The sequence below is a fragment of the Ascochyta rabiei genome, chromosome 15 (assembly GCF_004011695.2).
Source record: "Ascochyta rabiei chromosome 15, complete sequence".
Lineage (NCBI taxonomy): Eukaryota > Fungi > Ascomycota > Dothideomycetes > Pleosporales > Didymellaceae > Ascochyta > Ascochyta rabiei.
In genome coordinates, this window is record NC_082419.1 from 1155279 (window position 1) to 1174163 (window position 18885).

General features: G+C 53.8%; 6 protein-coding genes across 6 annotated transcripts, besides 5 other annotated features; 2 read left to right on the forward strand and 4 right to left on the reverse strand.

The window, feature by feature from the left end:
• Positions 1 to 555: 555 nt before the first annotated feature.
• On the reverse strand, positions 556 to 1943 carry EKO05_0008807 (uncharacterized protein; the record flags this gene model as incomplete). Its single annotated transcript, XM_038941583.1, has 4 exons — positions 556 to 1564; positions 1626 to 1698; positions 1747 to 1857; positions 1928 to 1943. 4 exons carry the CDS (start codon positions 1941 to 1943, stop codon positions 556 to 558), a joined length of 1209 nt encoding a protein of 402 aa, XP_038796336.1.
• Positions 1944 to 2938: 995 nt separating this feature from the next.
• On the reverse strand, positions 2939 to 4179 carry EKO05_0008808 (Cation-independent mannose-6-phosphate receptor CI-MPR; the record flags this gene model as incomplete). The annotated part of the gene is made up of 3 exons (XM_038941831.1): positions 2939 to 3097; positions 3146 to 3716; positions 3809 to 4179. 3 exons carry the CDS (start codon positions 4177 to 4179, stop codon positions 2939 to 2941), a joined length of 1101 nt encoding a protein of 366 aa, XP_038796337.1.
• Positions 3521 to 3593: a tandem repeat.
• Positions 4180 to 4218: 39 nt separating the features above from the next.
• Positions 4219 to 4276: a tandem repeat.
• Positions 4277 to 4610: 334 nt separating this feature from the next.
• Positions 4611 to 6269, forward strand: EKO05_0008809 (Delta(14)-sterol reductase; the record flags this gene model as incomplete). The annotated part of the gene is made up of 3 exons (XM_038941749.1): positions 4611 to 4678; positions 4809 to 5107; positions 5155 to 6269. 3 exons carry the CDS (start codon positions 4611 to 4613, stop codon positions 6267 to 6269), a joined length of 1482 nt encoding a protein of 493 aa, XP_038796338.1.
• A 1015-nt stretch (positions 6270 to 7284) lies between these two features.
• Positions 7285 to 11519, reverse strand: EKO05_0008810 (uncharacterized protein; the record flags this gene model as incomplete). The annotated part of the gene is made up of 4 exons (XM_059637390.1): positions 7285 to 8119; positions 8168 to 10715; positions 10848 to 11316; positions 11367 to 11519. 4 exons carry the CDS (start codon positions 11517 to 11519, stop codon positions 7285 to 7287), a joined length of 4005 nt encoding a protein of 1334 aa, XP_059493373.1.
• Positions 9321 to 9360: a tandem repeat.
• Positions 9742 to 9792: a tandem repeat.
• Positions 11520 to 12171: 652 nt separating the features above from the next.
• On the forward strand, positions 12172 to 13671 carry EKO05_0008811 (uncharacterized protein; the record flags this gene model as incomplete). Its single annotated transcript, XM_059637391.1, has 1 exon — positions 12172 to 13671. The coding sequence occupies one exon, from the start codon at positions 12172 to 12174 to the stop codon at positions 13669 to 13671; it is 1500 nt and encodes a 499-aa protein (XP_059493374.1).
• A 1289-nt stretch (positions 13672 to 14960) lies between these two features.
• Positions 14961 to 14983: a tandem repeat.
• A 131-nt stretch (positions 14984 to 15114) lies between these two features.
• EKO05_0008812 (uncharacterized protein) lies at positions 15115 to 16320 on the reverse strand (the record flags this gene model as incomplete). Its single annotated transcript, XM_038946629.2, has 1 exon — positions 15115 to 16320. The coding sequence occupies one exon, from the start codon at positions 16318 to 16320 to the stop codon at positions 15115 to 15117; it is 1206 nt and encodes a 401-aa protein (XP_038796341.2).
• Positions 16321 to 18885: the final 2565 nt, after the last annotated feature.

Genomic DNA, 18885 nt, shown 5'->3' on the forward strand with positions numbered 1-18885 from the left:
CAATACGTGACTACAAGACAGCAACATAGGATACCGTTTATAGCTACTACGTATCAAATTCCAGTCGCTTGGTGTCAATGTCGTTGCTTCTACCGAACTTCTAACCGTGTCTTCACGAGCTATTGCTGGTGCACTCCCTCGTTCCTGCACGGTTGGTGTCAAGGGTCGCGTTGGACCTCTGATGAGTGAGATGGGTGACAATCGTATAGGGTGAGATGTTGTTGGCTAGATGCTAAGGAGAGACTTTCAATTCAATGTACCTTGAAGGGCAGGCTTGAGGGTATTGCGATGCAATCAACACAGACTTGGTGACGTTCGTTGATCATGACATCTTGGTCGAAGATGCTCTGACTGCTGAATAGAGAAACTTCAAAGTGTAACTCGTTATTACAGACGCTTACTTGCAGTTGTCAGCACTTGGGCTCATCAATAGCTATACAATATGTGCTCCGCACTGACATGCCTAGAATGCCATGCATACACCCAAACGCCAGGCTTAAATCAAACTCATTGCTCATGCACAACCATCCTCCTTGTCAAGTGACTTCATCACGATCACGCGCTCTTCTTCCCCAAGCCAGGCAGTTTAGGAATGGGCAGCGCAGGGACCTTTGGTAGATTCCCCAACGCGCCACCCCTCAGGCCCTGGACTTGTGCCACCGCATCGCCCAGTAGCACGCGGACGGCGCCTTCCATCCTGCGATCCCCTCGCCGCCTCATCCAGCCCAAAACCAGCGCCAGCACCAGCAAGTCGACGGCTATGTGCTTGACGCTCGCCCACACGAAGCGCCAGATGGCGCGGAAGAAGCGGTAGTGCACGCGGTGTTGGAACAGACGCCGCGCTTCGAGCTGTTCGCGCAGCGCTGCAACCTCAGCCGTCATCTTCATCAGGCTCGACTCGACACGTTTGCGCCACTTGAGGTCTGCAGCGGAGGGTGTGTCTGCCTTGCTCGGTGCAGCTGTGGGCGTGGTGAAGGTCGGTAATGGGATGGGCTGTGGGATGATGGAGCGCAGCCGAGGCTGTGGTGTTGGTGTTGTTGCTTGCTGTAGTTCTCGACGGGGAACTGTCGGTGACTGTGTTGGGCGTTGGGAGGGCGGTTGGGTGTTTGCTTCGGAGAGGTTGTGGTCCATGGCGCCGGTGCGGTAGAGCTGCAGTGCGTACTGAGAGTCGGGAGCGTCGACGAACTCCTCGCGCTCCATGTCTGCTTCCTCAGCTTCGAGGTCTTCTTCGCTCTGAGACATGGGATATTTGATTTCGAGGGGCTGATCTTCGTCGTCCTGGTTGGAGTATTCGTCTTGCTCTTTGGAGATGCGTTGCTGTTCGAGGGCTGAATAGCTCGCGGACATGCCTGTCCCTACCTGGTCGAGGGTCTGCAGTGGCGACGAGGAGGACGAGGAGGGGACGTTGGATTTGACCTGGTCCCAGACGAATTCGAGTTCGGCGACCAGTTCGCGGGAGTCGGGCGAGGGCGAGGCGTACTGGTGCATGGTATCGATGAGGGTGGTGATGTAGCGGCGCTTTGCCTCTGTGCGCGAGAGGTTGTTTTGCTGTTTCCAGGCGTGCCTGTGTGTTGTCAATATCACGGTCCTGCTATGCATGGCATCCCGGCATGCCGTGTGCGTACCATTTCTCGCGCGCGCGCTGCTCTTGCTCATTGTTGCCCTCAGGCCGGTCCATGATGCCGTCGACATCGCCCTCTGCTCGTGTCAGCGTGCAGTTCTGCTTCTATTCGTCTCGTGCCATACCCATGGCCTGCTTGTAGAGTCCATACAGCCGTAGCCGTGTCGCCGAGGGCGGCTTCTGCGACCCCGTGCGGATCTTGTTTACTGTGTTGAGCGCATGGCTGAAGACCCGGTCTGCATGGAAGCTGTCAGCGTCCACTCGCGGTACTGTCGTTGCCACGAGAGGCGGTCTCGCTGCACGCACCTACTGAGTCGGCCATGGCGAGGGGTGGTAGCGCCCCACTCGTGGGCCCCAGACGCAGAGGATCAGTTCATCCACAGCTATTCAGCGTGCGGTAGTGGTCGTGTGCGCAACACAGATGCCCAGAGACGGGTGTTGAAGGCAGGCGCTCGCAGGAAACATGCATGATGCGATCGAATGCGGAGCCGGGGTGATAGGCTCGATGAAGGCGCGACTGGGAACTGGGGGACGCGCGACCTCGGCTGCGGCGACTTGGCCCGGTGGTTCACATGCTGGACATGGTAGTGCCCGGGTGCATTGCCTTGAAGCACCACTGCATGGAACAGTCTTGCATTGAATCAGCATGGAGTCTTGCATTGAATCAGCATGGAGTCTTGCATTGAATCAGCATGGAGTCTTGCATTGAATCAGCATGGAGTCTTGCATTGAATCAGCATGGAGTGGGAAGTTACCATCGACTGCACACTGCACTCGTATGGTGAGCAATCCGGTTCGCGGTCAGGACAGGAAGAGTCAAGAGAAAGGTGGGACCAATGTGGTAATTCTCCCCGTGCAGTACGAAGAAGCTCGATTTCTTCGAGTCCTGGCCTGTGCCACTGCGCCCGGGCTCAATCGTGACGAGCTTCTTCGTACCAACGTACGAATACAAGCACGCATTGCACATCAAGTCAGTCAAAGAAGGAGGTCAGTGGGTCAGTCAAAGGAGAGTCAATCAAAGGAGGGTCAGTAGGTCAGTCAAAGGAGAAGATTCAATCAAAGGAGAGTCAACCAAAGGAGAGTCAATCAAAGGAGAGTCAATCAAAGAAGGAGAGTCAATCAAAGAAGGAGAGTCAATCAAAGGAGGGTCAGTCAAAAAAGAAAATCAGTCAAAAGAAAATCAGTCAAAAAAGGAGTCAGTGTGGACATTGCATGCTCGTCGCACGGTCTACCTTGTCAACCTTTTGAACGCCGCTCCCTCCATGTCGTAACCAAGAAAAAGAGACAGAAACAGAGAAACCGCCCTTTGTGGCGCGTCTAGTCGTCCCACTCTTCGTCGAGGTTGTCTATCAGCCTGTTCTCGCTCTCGTCCCGGCGGCCACGGCCTCTGCTGTCGGCGCCCAGCGAGACGCGGCTGTAGCCGCGGCGCGAGGGCATGCAGCGGGCGCACGAGGAGGTGAGGATGATGAACATGTCCTGCGGGGGTCAGTACTTGCCTTTGCGGTAACGTGTCGGTGGACATACGGAGAAGAAACGCCAGATGCCGGCCCACATGGCGTAGTTGGGCAGCTGCCTCCATCCTCGCTGGTGCATGACGGTGCGCTGGTAGACGCAGCCACCGACAAAGTAGACCAGCACGGCGATGAGCGCAATGACGCCAAAGACACCACTGGGGCTCAGCGTCTGCGTCTCGGCGTGCACGCTCCCGCAGGCGAAGCGCGAGCGGCCCTCGAAGAAGTAGGTGCAGTCGTCGACGGCGGCGACAAAGGAGATGCTGCTCTTGCCAAGCGGGTCCGACTCGCAGAGCAGCGAGATGACGGTCGTCTTGCGGCGCTCCGACTTGTCTGACGAGGGCTTCTTCTTCTTGTCGCTGTCGTCACTGCCGCCCTTGTGCTTCTTGTCATCGTCGTCGGCGTCGCCGTCCTTGTGCTTCTTGTCGTCATCGTGGTCGTGGTCGTGGCCGCCGCCGCCGCCAATGATCTCGCGCGGCAGGTGGACGGGGGAGCGCTTCGACGAGGACGAGGGGCACAGCGAGCCGCCGGTGTAGTTGAGGATGAGCTTCTTGCCGCGGAAGATGGGCTCCGAGTTCTCGAGGCTGGGTGCACCGTCAGCGTATAGTCCCTCGCAGCTGCCCGTCGCAACACTGGCACGTCCTCCATCCGACCGCACGGCAGGGGCAGCACTCACCCAATGGCATACTGGCGGTCGCCTCTCTCGTAGAAGGCGCTCACGTTGCGCCACAGCTTCTTGTCCAGGTCCTGCACGTCGCTCAGCTCCTCGACGACGGGCCCGCAGAAGTTGATGGTGAAGTTGGCGCCGTAGTCGTAGCCCTTGGCATGCCAGCTGCCCTCGTCGGCGTCCTTCTTCTTCTTGCCGTCCTCAGGCAGCGTCCGGCGCAGCCCGTTCAGGTCGAAGAAGCGCTCCGTCGTGGGCGACACGACGGTGCACGGCTTGAGTGGCTTGTCGCTCGCCGCGGCCGCCAGCGGGAGCATGGACGCGAGCAGGGACGCGAGCAGGGACGCGAGCAGGAAGAGCAGCGAGGAGAGCGCTGACTTCATCTTGGCGGCGTTGGGGACTGGGCGTGCGTGGTGGCGTGAAGGTGGAGGTGGAGGTGGAGGTGGAGGTGAAAGTGGAGGTGAAAGTGGAGGTGGAGGTACTTCGTTACTACTTGGTAGCAGCGTAGCAACACGTTTGCCCGGAGCTCTCCCGCGGCCCTGCATCAATCATCATCGCTCGCCGGTCAGCCCTCCCTGTTCCTGTGTGTCGCGCCCCGATTGGGCCCTAGCGCACATGGCAGCTCTACGCGTCATCATCAGCTCGTTGGACTCTGCCTTGGCACGCTCGAGCGGTACAAATCTGCCAGCTCCCCTCGCCTATCCAGCAGACCCGTGCAGTCCAGAGCGCCAGTCAGCCCGTGGGGAAAGTGCTGCTGCTGCCCGTGCCCCTTTTTGAGCCGCGTCTGCTCCCCGTCAAAAGAGCTGCCCAAGACATGGCACCCAAGCGCAAGCTCGACGAGGCCCTTGCCGAGAAGCCTCATGGATACGAATTCCTTGGACCGTACGTGCCACTCCATTATTCCATCATTCCATCATTCCAACTCTTCAACTCTCCAACACGCCAACACGCCAATGGCCAACGCGCCAATGGCCATCACGCCATCCTCCTCCACATGCTAACCCTCACCCAGCCCTGGCGCCTTTGTCATCTCCTTCGGTCTCCCTGTCCTGGTCTACGTCTTCACCTTCCTGTGCAATGACATCTCAGGCTGCCCAGCCCCCGTTCTGCTCTCGCCCTCCCACTTCAGCTTGGACCAGTTGAAGACGGAAGTCGGCTGGTCCGGCGTGGGCGGCCTGCTCAACACCAATGCCGTCCTGGGCACCCTCGGCTACTACCTGCTCAGTCTGACCCTGCACACCTTCCTGCCCGGCACCGACGTCAAAGGCACGGAGCTCAGGAGCGGTGGGAAGCTGGACTACCGTTTCAATGGTACGTCGTTCGTGTCGCTGACCCCCGCACACTGCTAACAGCCCCAGCCTTCAGCTCGGCAATCGTCACCATGTCCATCTTGGCCGCCGGCACCGTCGTGTACGGCGCCGACTGGACTGTCTGGACCTTCATCACCGACAACTACGTCGCCATCCTGACCACCAACATCCTCATCTCCTACTTCCTCGCCACCTATGTCTATGTTCGTTCCTTCAGCGTCAAGCATCCCAAGGACCCCGGCATGCGTGAGCTTGCTGCTGGCGGACACTCTGGCAACGTCCTCTACGACTGGTTCATCGGTCGTGAGCTGAACCCACGTGTCGTGCTTCCCATCTTTGGCGAAGTCGACATCAAGGCTTGGTGCGAACTGCGTCCCGGTATGCTGGGCTGGATCATCATGGACCTTGCCTTCATCATGAAGCAGTACCGCAACCACGGCCGTGTTACCGACTCCATCATCCTGGTCACGGCGGCGCAAGCCATCTACACCTTCGATGCCCTGTACATGGAGCCTGCCATCCTCACCACCATCGACCTCATCGCCGATGGCTTCGGCATGATGCTTTCCTTCGGCGACCTCGTCTGGGTTCCCTTCACGTACAGTCTCCAGGCTCGCTACCTCTCCGTCTACCCCGTCGATCTCGGCTTCCAGGGTATCGTCGCAGTCCTCGCTGTCCAGGGTGTTGGCTACTACCTCTTTCGCGCCGTCAACAACGAAAAGAACCGCTTCCGCACAAATCCCGATGACCCGCGTGTCAAGCACCTCAAGTACATCGAGACGGCTGCCGGCTCTCGCCTCCTCGTGTCCGGCTGGTGGGGCACAGCACGCCACATCAACTACCTCGGCGACTGGTTCATGAGCTGGTCCTACGTCCTGCCCACCGCCCTCTCCGGCTACGTGATCCGCAACGTCGCACAGCACCCCATTCAGGCCGCCCAGAGCGACGCATACTTCTTCAAGAACAGCTACGGCAAATACGTCGTCCCTGATGGCGCCAAGGGCTGGGGCATGATCTTCACCTACTTTTTCATGGTCTACTTTGCCGTTCTGCTTATTCACCGCGAGCGTCGCGACGAGGAGAAGTGCAGGAGAAAATACGGCAAGGACTGGGACAGGTACGTAGAGCTTGTACCGTACCGCATCATTCCCTACGTGTACTAGACTTCGAGTGGCCCGAATGGACGCAGCGCTATCAGCCAAACACACTGATCAAAGACGCGCGTCTCAACACCTCGAAGACGCAATGCTACCGCAAGACGGTCAAAGACGTGCGCCCTGTTACGCTACGAAAGGTGGGATGCAATCCTACCGCACGGCCGGTCCAAGACATACATCACCACCTCTCAGACGGGAGCCTGCCACGCTATGGCCCCAAGATTACAAACGTGCAGCGCAGAGCCGTCGAACCTTGAAAATGTAGAGATGAGACGACATGGATGTAGCGCTATCGCTCTCGCGATCAAAGACGGACATCTATAGATAGGTTCAACGTACGCTAAGACTATTTCTATTGGATTGCTTCATGGTGATGTTCCCCAATCACAACGACGTTTGCACGACCTGTCCACTCCATTCGTTGCGCATTCGTTGTACACATTCAACTGCAGACACGCGGTTTCGTACCCTCTTTCATATACCCCTTTCTCGCATGTGTCGACTCGAAATCAACGTGTGGACAGTATCCAATGCACGACGTACACAGCGTCTGCAGATCCAGTGCCGGAGAGACGAGAGTAGTCAACGTGCATGGGGAGGTATGAGGTGGCTAGATCAGAAACAAGGACGCTGAGGCACCAGCAGATCTAGTCCCAGATATCGTGTAGGACGGTGTCCAATTCGGTCCAGTGTCAAGAGCTATGGTTATGCTACATATCATCACACCCTCTGCATTCCGACGCAAAGGCGCGTATGCTTACCCACCCACTCACTGAGCCCGCGAAAGTCTTTCACGGACATGTCAATCGTGCATGCACCGTACTCATACACCAAGAGAAAGATGTCGAAGCAGTGAGTGCTGGAACCAAAAACGCCTCCTCGTGCCGCTGTAGAAACGACGCGTGTCAAACGGGGGAAATGGACGGTCTCGCGCCGCTACAATCCATGTGGAATACACCAGCCAGGTCGCGCTGCGATGGACATCTACAAGTCGTCGGACAATATCCAAAAGAAAAGAAGCTTACCGCTCTTCGTCTGACACATCGTTGCTAAGCGGAGTGGGCAGGCTGGATTTCTTGTCTGCGCTGGGGTCCGGCTTGATGGTGCTGACGTCCTCGTTTGCAGACTCAAAGGCGACGCTTTCCTCGTCAGAAGCTGGGCGTTCTTCAGCTGCATCTTCGGCATCGTCACCCACCAAGGCTGATATCTCTCCATTGGCAATGGGTTGGAAGCGAGCGTCGACCGTGTTGAGCAGAGTCTTGATCTCGCTGTGCATCGCTCGCTCTTCTCTCGACATGACGGCTTGGGTGTTGACCTGGACGCCGCCAAGCACGCGCAGGTAGTCCGCCTTCATCTTGATGTAGATCTCGTCTGCTCTCGTTTCCATGAGCTCTCGGAGCTCCTTGCACATGTCATCAAGGTGGCGCTTGACGGTCAGAGTGGCTTTGTTGAACATGGAGTGACGGTTGCGCTCCACATGGGCAGCCATGTGCGCCTTCATGCGCATGAAGCTGCCCTTGCCATGCTCTTCCGTGCAGATGTCGTAGACGGTATGCATGATACTGGCGATGGTAGGCGTGAAGTCCCGGTTCGCTTCGCGCTGTAACTCGGTCATGCTGTTGGTGAGAGTCTGGCTCAGTTCTCCGAACAACATCTCGTACGTGTAAATCTGCGTCTTGAGCGTCGATAGACTGGCGAGACCAACGCCGTTCTCGCGTGCTCGTTGTTCGACAGCTTCATGAAACTTATGGAGGATTTTGCCGGAATCCGCTATGAATGTCGCAAATGCCTTGGGCAAGCGATTCTGGAAGGCGCGTTCCCACCCGGTGGCTAACTTCTTCACAATAGGACCAACTCTGGATGTGCGGTCAGTATAGTCCTCACATCAGCATGCACACACTTACAGTTCAGAGTTGAAATCACGATGACCTGCTGTTGGAGACTGATACGCCCCATTGCGTCGCACGACCGCTTTGTAAGTGCCCCAAGCCAAGCCGCCATCAGCTCGATGGAGACCCCACCTCTGAGCGATATCAGGAGCAGCGTTGATTGCTTCCTGTATTAGATCTGGGTACTTGTCGAAGATCTGGTCGTTGAGTTCCTTCTTCAAAACGTTGAGACAAGCATCAACAGCCCCTTCGAGACCCTTCTCCAGCTCGCTGAGCCTTCTTTCAATATACCTGATCTGTTTTCGCTTCTCGTCATCAGTCATTCGCACTCCACTTCCATCATTCGAAGCCCATAGAGCGAAGGTAGTCAGCTGCTGACAGAGACTCAACAAGAAGTTGCGCGTGCTCTGGATGCGGCTGGCTTCTGTCAGCCTTTTACAATGTGCTTGCAATTGTGGAATTTCAGTCTCCTCAGGCGAGCTGAAGCCGGGAACAGCATCGTCTTTTTGTAGACGCCCACACATCTTCTGGTACGCCCGACTGCTCACACAAAAGACAGGTAGGGCTTTCGCAACCTCGTCATAGTCGCGCAGTTTTTCATCGGGATTGAAGTTGTCTTCGTCCTCTTCGGCTGCATTCTCCTGGTCAAGTTCTTTGATACCAGCAGCGAAATCTTGTTGTATGGCATGCTTGGAATACTCGTTACGTCCTGAGATGCAGACGCGACTGATTTCAGCTTTCACGCATTCGATCTTGGTCTCAGCTTCGCGAATCTGGGGCTTCAACTCGTCAATTTTTGGCTTGATCTCCAAGCCTTCGCGCCTGGCGTTCTTCTTTGCTTCTCTCAGACTCTTCAGCTTGGCTTTGATGTCCTCTTCGGTCAGAGGTTCTTGTGGTGCTTGCACGCCCTCGTCATCTTCGTCTTCATCCTCAGCTTCTGACGCCTCGTCATCGGATATGACAAAGTCAGCGTCTTCATCCTCATCCTCTGCTTGACGTTTCTTCCGGGACTTCTTGGTGGATGCGCCCTTCTTACGCTTGACAGTCTTGGGTGGTGGCGCGAATATCTCCTTCCCGTCGTCCAGTTGGTCCTGCAGCGCATCCCAGGTGTCAATCTCATCGCCAATTTCGCGTTGTGCGAGCAGGTAAACGTTTCTTGACTCTTGGAGATCCTCGATCCTCGACTTGGTGTCCTTGATCACTCGCTCGAGCTCTCGTTGCTGTTCGTAGAGCCTTTCCACTTCTTCTTCCAATTCAAGGGTGTCAATCGCCTCCGTTATGGAGATATCATCCGTCTTTGAACAAATGAATGTGACACTCGAGAATCCGCCATCATATTTCAGCTGCGTCTTGAAGGAGTCACCAAGTAGTGTCTTAGCAGCCTTGTCATCGACCGCACGGGTGATGGGTGCGACAATCCATAGGCCAGTACATTGTTTGATGTACCCCTGAGCTACAGCGGCTCTGGCAGCATTCGAATCGTGTACGCCAGGAAGATCGACGATCACAGCGCCAGTTGAGAGGGCAGGCGCCTTGGTGTAGATTTTGACGACTTTGATCAGAGGCCAATATTCCATCTCGAAAGAACTCTTTTGCTTGTCCTTGCCCCTGTCTTTGTCCTTCTTGGTGACCTTCTCTTTACTGTCGACATACTTCTGGAGTTCATTGTAGAACCGGTGTGATTGAGCCGTGTTAATTTTCTTAGTGGTACCAAGCACGTTCAAACCCCTTTCATCCATGAGTTCGGACAACGTGCACTTGTCGAATGAATCTCGAGGAATCTTGGGATACACAGCATGAAACTTTGCCCAGGCGATACCTGCATCGGAGTTCTGATCGGATACTTCCCAGGATAGTGTCCCATTCTCGGTGAGAAACTCTTTCATAAGAGTGGCGACTTCCTTTTCCCACTCTGCTCGTGATATAAACTCAATTTCAGCGCGGTATTTGGAGAAAGTATCGTTGCTATCATTCCATGACATCTCTGTAACAACAGCTGTGCACGCGCGCATGCAATTTGTTGGGACGAGTCGTTCTTCATCGAGCATCGCGTTGATCACACTCGACTTTCCCGCGCCGGTATTCCCTACCACCCCCACTACGGTTCGTTTGCGTTTAGCCTGGGGTACGAGCTTATCGATCGACTCGGTCCAAGCTTGAGCATCCGGACTGGACGTGGCGTGGCGTACAAAAACTTGTTTGAACTCTTCCAGAACGTTCAAACCCGCCGCAACGCCTGCTTCGAGCACTTCTGGATCCTCCCGAGTGATGATGTCCCTTATAGAGCGGTCTATGGACGTCGTCTCTTCTTGAGAGTCTCCTTGTGGGGAAGGCTCACGGTTGAAGAAGCTGTTGGGATCGAAGGACTGAGACGCCTCATCAATCTTGTGGTGAAACACAGGCGGCACGTACGGCTCACGCATCGGGCTGGGCGGCTGAGCAGCAACAGCTGAAGCGAGTCCGGCAAACGGCGACGCATTGTGTGGGTGAACGTAGGACGAGCGTTGCAGAGGGGACCTTACCACCCGGGCGTGGTCCTCTGGAAGGCTTGATCTACCCAGAGCTGGGTCATGCTTTATCAGCGGCGTGTTGTTGATATGTTGAGCTGGGGGTTGAGCTGAGGGTTGAGTGGCAGACAGGAAAGCAGCTGGATGTGCATGATTTGAAAGTGACTTGGAAGCACGGTAGATCTCACCTGATGCATGGTGTTGTTGGCTTTGACTGAAAATCTTCATCGCACGCTGGTGATCAATGTCCCAACCGTCTTGAGCTGGAGTCTCAAAGGGCGAACGCGTGGCTGATATAGTGGGAGCTCGCGGTGTAGCTGCGCGAGGAACAGCATGTGACATATGAGCCAGAAGTGCTGGCTCATCTTCAGGTTCATCTTTGACGCGTTCTGGAAGATGGTGGGCGGATACAGTGGCTTCGGCTGAGGCGGAGAATTCATTTGGTGTTCGTGATAGTGTCGGCGGTGCTGGTGTTCCAGATCTCGAATATGAATTGGTTACGTGGACAGCTCTAAAGATGATCAGGTCAGTTCCTACATCCATGACATCTTTGAGTGTCTTGCTCTTATCCACGATGTCTCCTCGGTAGACAAGCTGGATGCCTGTGAGCTCATGGCGCGTTTCGTAGGTCTGAGCAATCTTCTCGAGCGTGATTTTCTATTTATGTTAGTCTGCAAACCATTCTGCTGCAGCTTTAGTCGACTCACCGAATGTCCTATCATCCAGATGAAATCTAGCTCGTTGAACGGTTGCTGTGGATCATTCTCATGATTGAAAACACCAACCCAAGATCTCTTAGGTTTCAAAGGCTGCACTGGCTTTACCCTGCTGGCTCGTTTCTCAAAATCGTTCCAGTCCATTGTGACGCTGCTGTGCGACCAGCGTACGCGACAGCTCTTCGTAGGTCGCGCAACAGTGCCTATGACGCGCTGAATGTGCCCAATGTTAGCGTTTGCTGGAAACGTGTCAAAGGCAAAAACAAGAGAAATTTATGATGTGGAGCAGAAACTTCCACTCCTCCGGTGACGTGTTGGCCACCGACGAAGACTGCGATAATCGAGTGTGAATGAAATGTTAAGGATAGTAGGGCAAGCGCGGAAGGGTACGGGGCTAACCAAACGCGAACCCCTGTCTGTGGCTTAGCGCGAATTCACATGACGACAACCTTTCACTTCCTTCCCATCCATCTTGCAACTGCACCGCCCTAACGAAGAACGTCCATGCTCTTCATGTCCGACCGTTCCGCCTACGGTGCGTTTGTTATGGACAAGACAGTCGAACGGTATGACACACTGTGCACGCGCAAAGCGCAAGACCCCATTTGCATCCACCTCACGATTTCGCAAGCCAGTGTCAAAGTCACTGTCAAATACATAGGGGACACAATGCTATTGTCCTGTCTTTGTCTTGGTCCATGAGGTTCTAGATCCCATTCTGTGTCAACGAGTATGACAACAACGCTTTGTTCCAGATTTTCTTACGAACACCTTGCACAATGTGGCGGCCTCCACTATGTATACTCTGCGAGAGAGTCTCGAGGCTGATAGCCACCAAACACCACATTCACACAAGATGGCAGACCGATGCCAAAGCCTGCGCATGAAGCGGACCGAGACCGCACAGAGCGCTGGAATCAACTATGTTATCGATGTGGCCAACAGCAACGATCGCTTCAAGCTGCTCGAAGATGATGCAGTCCTTCCCGCGGACCTAACTAACCCGGTTCATCCTATCTTCCGTCAGCTGGAAGGTGAAAAACAGCTACATCTAGCGCTACAGCTTGCATCGCAATTTCTCCTTCACGACCGACTCCTCGAATTTTTTGTGCCATTGCTGTTTGGACGTGAGTCGTTTGACCTACAGCACGAAAAGGCCTACCTTAATAACCCCCTGGTAAGGGCGTCCAAAGCAAAGCAGGCACAGCTTCTCTCAGCTGTGCGCGAGGCCCTGCAGTGTCTAGCCCGACGTATAGAGGTCTGCTTTGTGGATCATAAAAAGCAGCGCTTGTATGCTCGTACGATCGCTAACGGTGTCGAACCGAAGGTTACATCTAGCTGTTGTCGTGTCTTCCAACAGGAGGTATCCCCAAAAATCGAAGTGACTGACAAGTTCCTCCAATACTACAACAGCGAAGATGGCTATAGGAAAGCTTCTTGGTGCGCTCGTTACCGTCACGACTTTCTTGTGGCCACCACGCTTGTACATGAGGTAGTGCATGCTGTAGGCGTGATGCGTCGAGGTAACCTCACTGAGCCGCACTATCAACATGACTTTCCGGAGACTGAGTGGGGTTATGCCTGGGAAAATTTCATGTTCGGCAGCATCATCAATCCACAAGATAAGACACACCTCGGCACACATTTGTTGATGCGCAAAGTCTGGGCCAACGCCAGACTGGCGGATGCAAACGGAGGTAAGGAGTACTGCGATGTTCCTGTCTCTTGGATCGCACAGTGGTTTCAAAACAAGACATGGGACATCGTCGCGAAGAAAGGGCCGACCGCTATTGCCCTACCAACGACTCACTTCAAAATTCAAATTTCCAACGAGCTCGGGGCATGGGTGGTGAGTTCAGACTGTCCTGATGTATGCAAAGACGTTGCGGATCTGCACAAACGTTGGCAGAGATGTTGTCGGCAGTTGACAGCTGAAGAGCCTTATCTAGATGGCCGGAGAGCGTCGTGTAGAATATACCACAACACGGTCACGACATCGGAACTGCAAGGCTCAAGCATACCAGTTCCTCAGCGGGTACGCAACCGGACACGGCGGACAGGCCAGCCAGCCCTCCTTCAGAAATTGTGGTTATCCGCAGCCAAAGCCAAAGAACCCACTGCGAAGCGACCATTGGGTATTGACAAGCCGCTTCACGCAGCAGGAACGCCGCTCGTTGCGGTCTGCCGCGCTGCTTCGCCATGTAACGCTCGCAAACGAGGGCAAGCACACGACGATAATCCAATGGCTATAAAACGATTGTGCATTCTTGAACAACCAGAACGAAAATTTATCTGATCACATCCAAAAAATTAGCTGTGAGCGATCTCAAAACATGTAATAACCCAGCACATCAAGACGACCGAGAAACTTGCTTGAATCCAAAACCTCGAAACTATGATCAGCATGACCGTTCATGGTTTCTTACCAATCCGTCCCAAGTACAGTTGGACAGCTGCCGCTATTCAAGAGTCCTGGTATGTAGCCAGGCCTTGCAATGTCATTGTTACTATTTTCAGTTGCAGTGCTGGAACCTTGTTTCCGGGCCGCGTCTGACACGACACCTGCATTTGCACAGCCTCACTGTCGCCCGTCGCCCCATCCCACGATCCTGCAGCACAGCAGACCACACACAAGGTGTAGACTTCCGACCGTATCTTATGTCGGAGCGGAAACCTTGATGTGTTGAGCACGTTTGGTGTTGATCTCGGCTGCAGACTGGATGTTCTGCATCAACACGAGGTGGCGATTGCAGTTTTTCACGGCCGGTGCAGATGGCTGCATGTCTGCTATCACACAATGCACCGAACGTGGGATGTTTGTGGATGGTAGTGTGCGTTGAGATAGCTGGTCAATGAATATGGATTTGGGTCCGGTCACTCCATTCCATGCACACCGCACGAAGCTTTGCAGCCCCCAATTACCCCGCGCTTTTGCCGTCACTCAGGCACTTGTACCTAAGCCTTTTGTACTACGTTGTAGAATTTCTGTAGTTCATCTCCGCACTACAGTCAGGCAATAGTTTTGAGTCGCCAAAAATTGGACTATCTGGTTGTCGTATCTTGACTGTAAGCTAGGGTCCATACAAAGGGCCCTTCGTTCGTGAAATTTCGCGTCTAGAACACATCTGAGGCATATGTAGAAACACTTGGATCGCTAAGAGATCGTTACGAACACAAACCTGCCACGATGCTTGAAACCAGCAACAGCTTCTGGTGGCCTTTTGCACTGTAAATCGTAAGCAAACCCGAACCCATCCTTAGCTGGTCCTCCAATCTTGATTTGGATTATCAATTGACCACATTTGGATTTCTAAGGTCCACTAGATTATGTAGTGCATGCAACCTACCTTACCCGAGACTTTTTGCAAGGCGCACTGCTGAATGTAGACTAGTGCTTCTCACTGCATCTCATTAAGGCCATGGTATTGCTTGACTGTTTGGGGGCCTTTGCCTATTCTTGACTTTTCATTTCCGGATCGGCACTGAACGTCAAATGCGTGAATCTTGGGTAGACCTAGCGAATTTTCTATTCAATGGCTCTGACAGCGATCGATGTGCATGTTGGCATTGGTAGTCCATCATGTGTATGTACATATATATATATATATTGAAGGCCGTTCAGTCCGGAGGCAAATGATCAGCGAGGGTATCTCAGGTGCTGGGCAATATTCTCAACGCCATGATGGAGCAAAATGATAGATAACATGAGAAAACGGTACCGTGCGTGCTTGGAAATGCCTCAGTTCCGCCTGTCTCGGGCTCCACGCCATCTAGCCTCCAGATCTCTCGCTCTCGCCGCTGCCTCGTCCCTCTTCCGAGCATTCATCTCTGCTTGACTCTGTGCATAGTCCGGCAACTCGTCTGTATCGGGTGAATGATCGCCATCGAGACCCAGCATTTCCAGTTCGGCATCGATTGCGTTCATGTCTGGTGTGGGGTCAGCATGAGGTGGTTGAAATGCATTGTGGTGAAGCATCCTCGCCATCGGCGCAGACACAGATCGTGAGGAGGCAAAGGGTGGTTCGAAGCTCTGCCAGCTCGCAGTCTGCTGAGTTCGATCGGGGATTGGTGCTGGAATGTATTGAGGCGACACTGGTATCGAGCCGTTGCTTGACCTACGTGCGAAAAGGGAACCTTGGAGTCGATTTGGACCGTTGGGAGACCACGAGTCTGTATCGGTTGGGAGACCTGTCGTTGCTTCAACAAAAAGATGAAACTGGGAAGGGTCGGCAAACGGTTCGGTTGGAGATAGCCAAGTGTGTGGTCGTGGCCTGTTGACTACGCAACCACGGGCCGTGGGACTGGGCGTTGTAGTCTCTGGAAATGTTCGTGCTCGCGTCGGTGAGGGATCGAGGTTTGAGCTGAGCGAGCTCATATGCTGTGGATAGTCTTCCGCAACAAAGTATGGTTGGTATTGGGTTGTATCTGGAAATGCTGGATTCGCTGATTGAACTCGAGCAAGCGGCGGTAGGTAGACAGGAGCGGATTCATAACTTTGCTGATTCGGTGAATTTGGCATGCTGCGGGAATAATATCGTTGATAGTGACCGTGTACGTCCACACTCAAGTGAGCGCCTGCTGACGAATGCCGTTGATGATGACTGTTCGTCACAGGCTGCAAATGCGAGGGATCAAGATGGTTGCTTGAGGATCGACCCCGAAGGAACGATCTTAACATAGCCGGCTTCCGACGTTCTCTCTTTGCTTCGGCCGGAGGCGGTGGTAGTGAGTTATTGAGGTCTGAGCTTGTAGATATCGTCGGAATCGAGAGCTGTATCTGAGAGGGATTCGAAGCCATTAATGCCATACTGAGACGGTTTGATGTCGTCTGGTATGCGGATTGCTCTGTCTGACGTTGTCTTTCAGGACTGGGCATGTTGAACCATAGTTCAGTGTCGTGTTCAATTCGACCTCTGGACCTTGATCTGGATCGGTCGTCTGTCATTGTACTCGTTTCCTTCTCTCCAAGGCGATACTCTGGACTTGACTAAAGAAACGAGTAGGCGCAATCAACACAGCCAGCGATAGTCCGTAAGACGTACGATTAGCAAGCGCTGTTGAAACAATCGGCGCCTGGCAGTCGGCAAGCATACTAAAGTACGCTGAGGTAGTATTGCAGGAGGATCGTCGAGGCTGTAATCGTGCTCCCGGGTACGCAGGGGTAGTCAAGTCAGGTAGGTCTAGGAGCGATGGTGTGGTCGTGTGGAGATAGAACTGCAGCTGTATGGCGTGCGCTAATGCACAGAGGGAACTTCAGCCAATTTAAAATGCTGAGCACCGAACCGAAGCACAAAATACTCGTCAAAATCAGCGGTACAAACGTTGCCGGAGTTCCGAGCATGTGGAAAGAACAGATACGACGGAATGAATGTTTATGGGCGGGATTGACCGAGCGCCGTGCCTCTGAGTGGCAAGGGCAGTCGGGCGCAGGGACAGGGCAGGCGGGACTGGACGAGAGATGCTCTGTGTAGAAGTCGATAAGGGGAGAGTCCTTGCAGCAGGATCAAAAGTGCCTGGTATCCCATGTCAGAGTGTTCTGTTCCCAACGGGGCGGAGGCGAAGAGGATGCTGGCCTGAACACACTTGCGCCCGTACGGAGATTAGTCTACAGCGGGTGGTTCTTTGATCTCTTCACCCTAGCCTTGTGCGGTAGACACAAGGGTCCGCGGCGCATGGTAGCCTCCACAGACTTGGATCATCATTCCAAGAAGGCATGATGCGTTAGGAGATGAGCGGGTACGAAGCACATGCTGCGACCTTAGAGTAGACCCTGCACGTGGAAGGCCTGACATGGAGGCTAGTTGAGATTTTGGCACATGCTCGCTCAAGCACTGGGCAAGAAGCCCGTCTCTTCTCAGCAACAACCGGTACGAAGCAGCTGGTATCTTTCTGTGCGACCACGCGGCCAGAAACGGAATTGTACATATGGTAAGCTGGACAAGTGGCAGTGATGTGCGTGCGGGACGACCGCCTGCCAAGAGAAGCTGCACCCACTGCACTGCCCCACCTATTTTTGGAAGGAACAACACACCAGCGCGCACGACAAAGCAACCGAGGCAGATCTCTCTCCACCACAACACGGAGCTTTATGGCAATTCTGATACAGTAACGACATCTACGTTCGATACTTGCCAGCCATGCACCTTTTACTATCTATACTTTCTTTTTTGCAACGACCTGACTGATACTACCTACCTGCCTTCTTTGGACTCCACTCCGGCAAGGAGTGAAGGCGGGAGTGGACATCTGCGCGTCATGTCTGTGGCGTTTCTGCTGAATCATGGCGTCCGCGTGGAGGCTATCTGCCCCATAGTGGGCAGCCTCACGTGCCACTATGTTAGGAGAGGGGGGCTTGCTCTACTCCTTCGGCGCCTACTGGAGCTCCGTGGTTCCGCACATACAACAATCCTCTGGCGGTCACGCCTCGCTGCTGCATCATGCTAGGTACTATTTACTGCTTGCGAAGCGCCTAAGGGGGAGCGTGCGGCAATTACGTGACACTGAACAAGTGCCTTGAGTCGCTGATGGTTCTCGGTGATATGTTTCTGCTCTTGTTTGCTTTGAAGCTACTATGGTACCCGGCGTAGGTCTTGTGAGTTGGGAAGTAGCCACAATAGAGCCTCTCTCCACAGCACCCCTGGTTACCTACTTTCTGACAGAGCTTACGTCCGATACTTTGGTAGGACCTTACCGCGTGTTCTGAAACACTGACGGGACTGACCACGCATCTGACAGCTGTAGATACAGGGATTTCCCATCGGGAATGCAGACGACCTTGTTCAAAGCTGACTTAATATCAGGCTGGAAATACATGACAGCTCGAGTCTGGATATTGAGGCAGAAAGCTTGATAGACAGTATCGCTCAAATATTGTGACTGCTTAGCTCGGACGGCGTTCCTGAACTCAGTCGGACATCAAAGAGTGATCTCCTTTGGGAGGCCTGATTCATTTCCACTCGACTCTATTTCACTGGCTGTAGCAACTTTGATCAACTGCGGCACTTACAGGCGCCTCAGATAGATGATATACCTCCGCGGAGCAGCTTTATTACAGCCGGAACGGAGCTTCTTCAAACTATCCATGCAAGGCAGACTTTTAAATGCAATACATCCAACAGGACATCAACAGGAACTAAGGAATCGGAAAAGGTGGCTCGCGATACTACCTCCTATACGAACCTACGTGTTTAATCTGGTGAATCCTAGTCATAGGGCTGGATCACTCATTTTACATGTGATGTCGTTGATTCAACAACATCATATTCTTTTTTTTTTGAAGAGCCTGCCGAGGGGTCTCGGTTAGCCCGTGCTTACCATCAAAGCATGTAGAGCACAAAGAGAGATCGTAAACAAACGCGGTTCTGCCATTACTACCCTTTCGACGTTGAACTGACGTTCACAGCGGTATTCACAACCTGGAGGCTAGATCCACTAGCACGAACTCATCATTTTCACGGTGAACGATGAGTTCAGCACAGGAGGTATTGGGCAGCAATATCTAGTTTTTCTG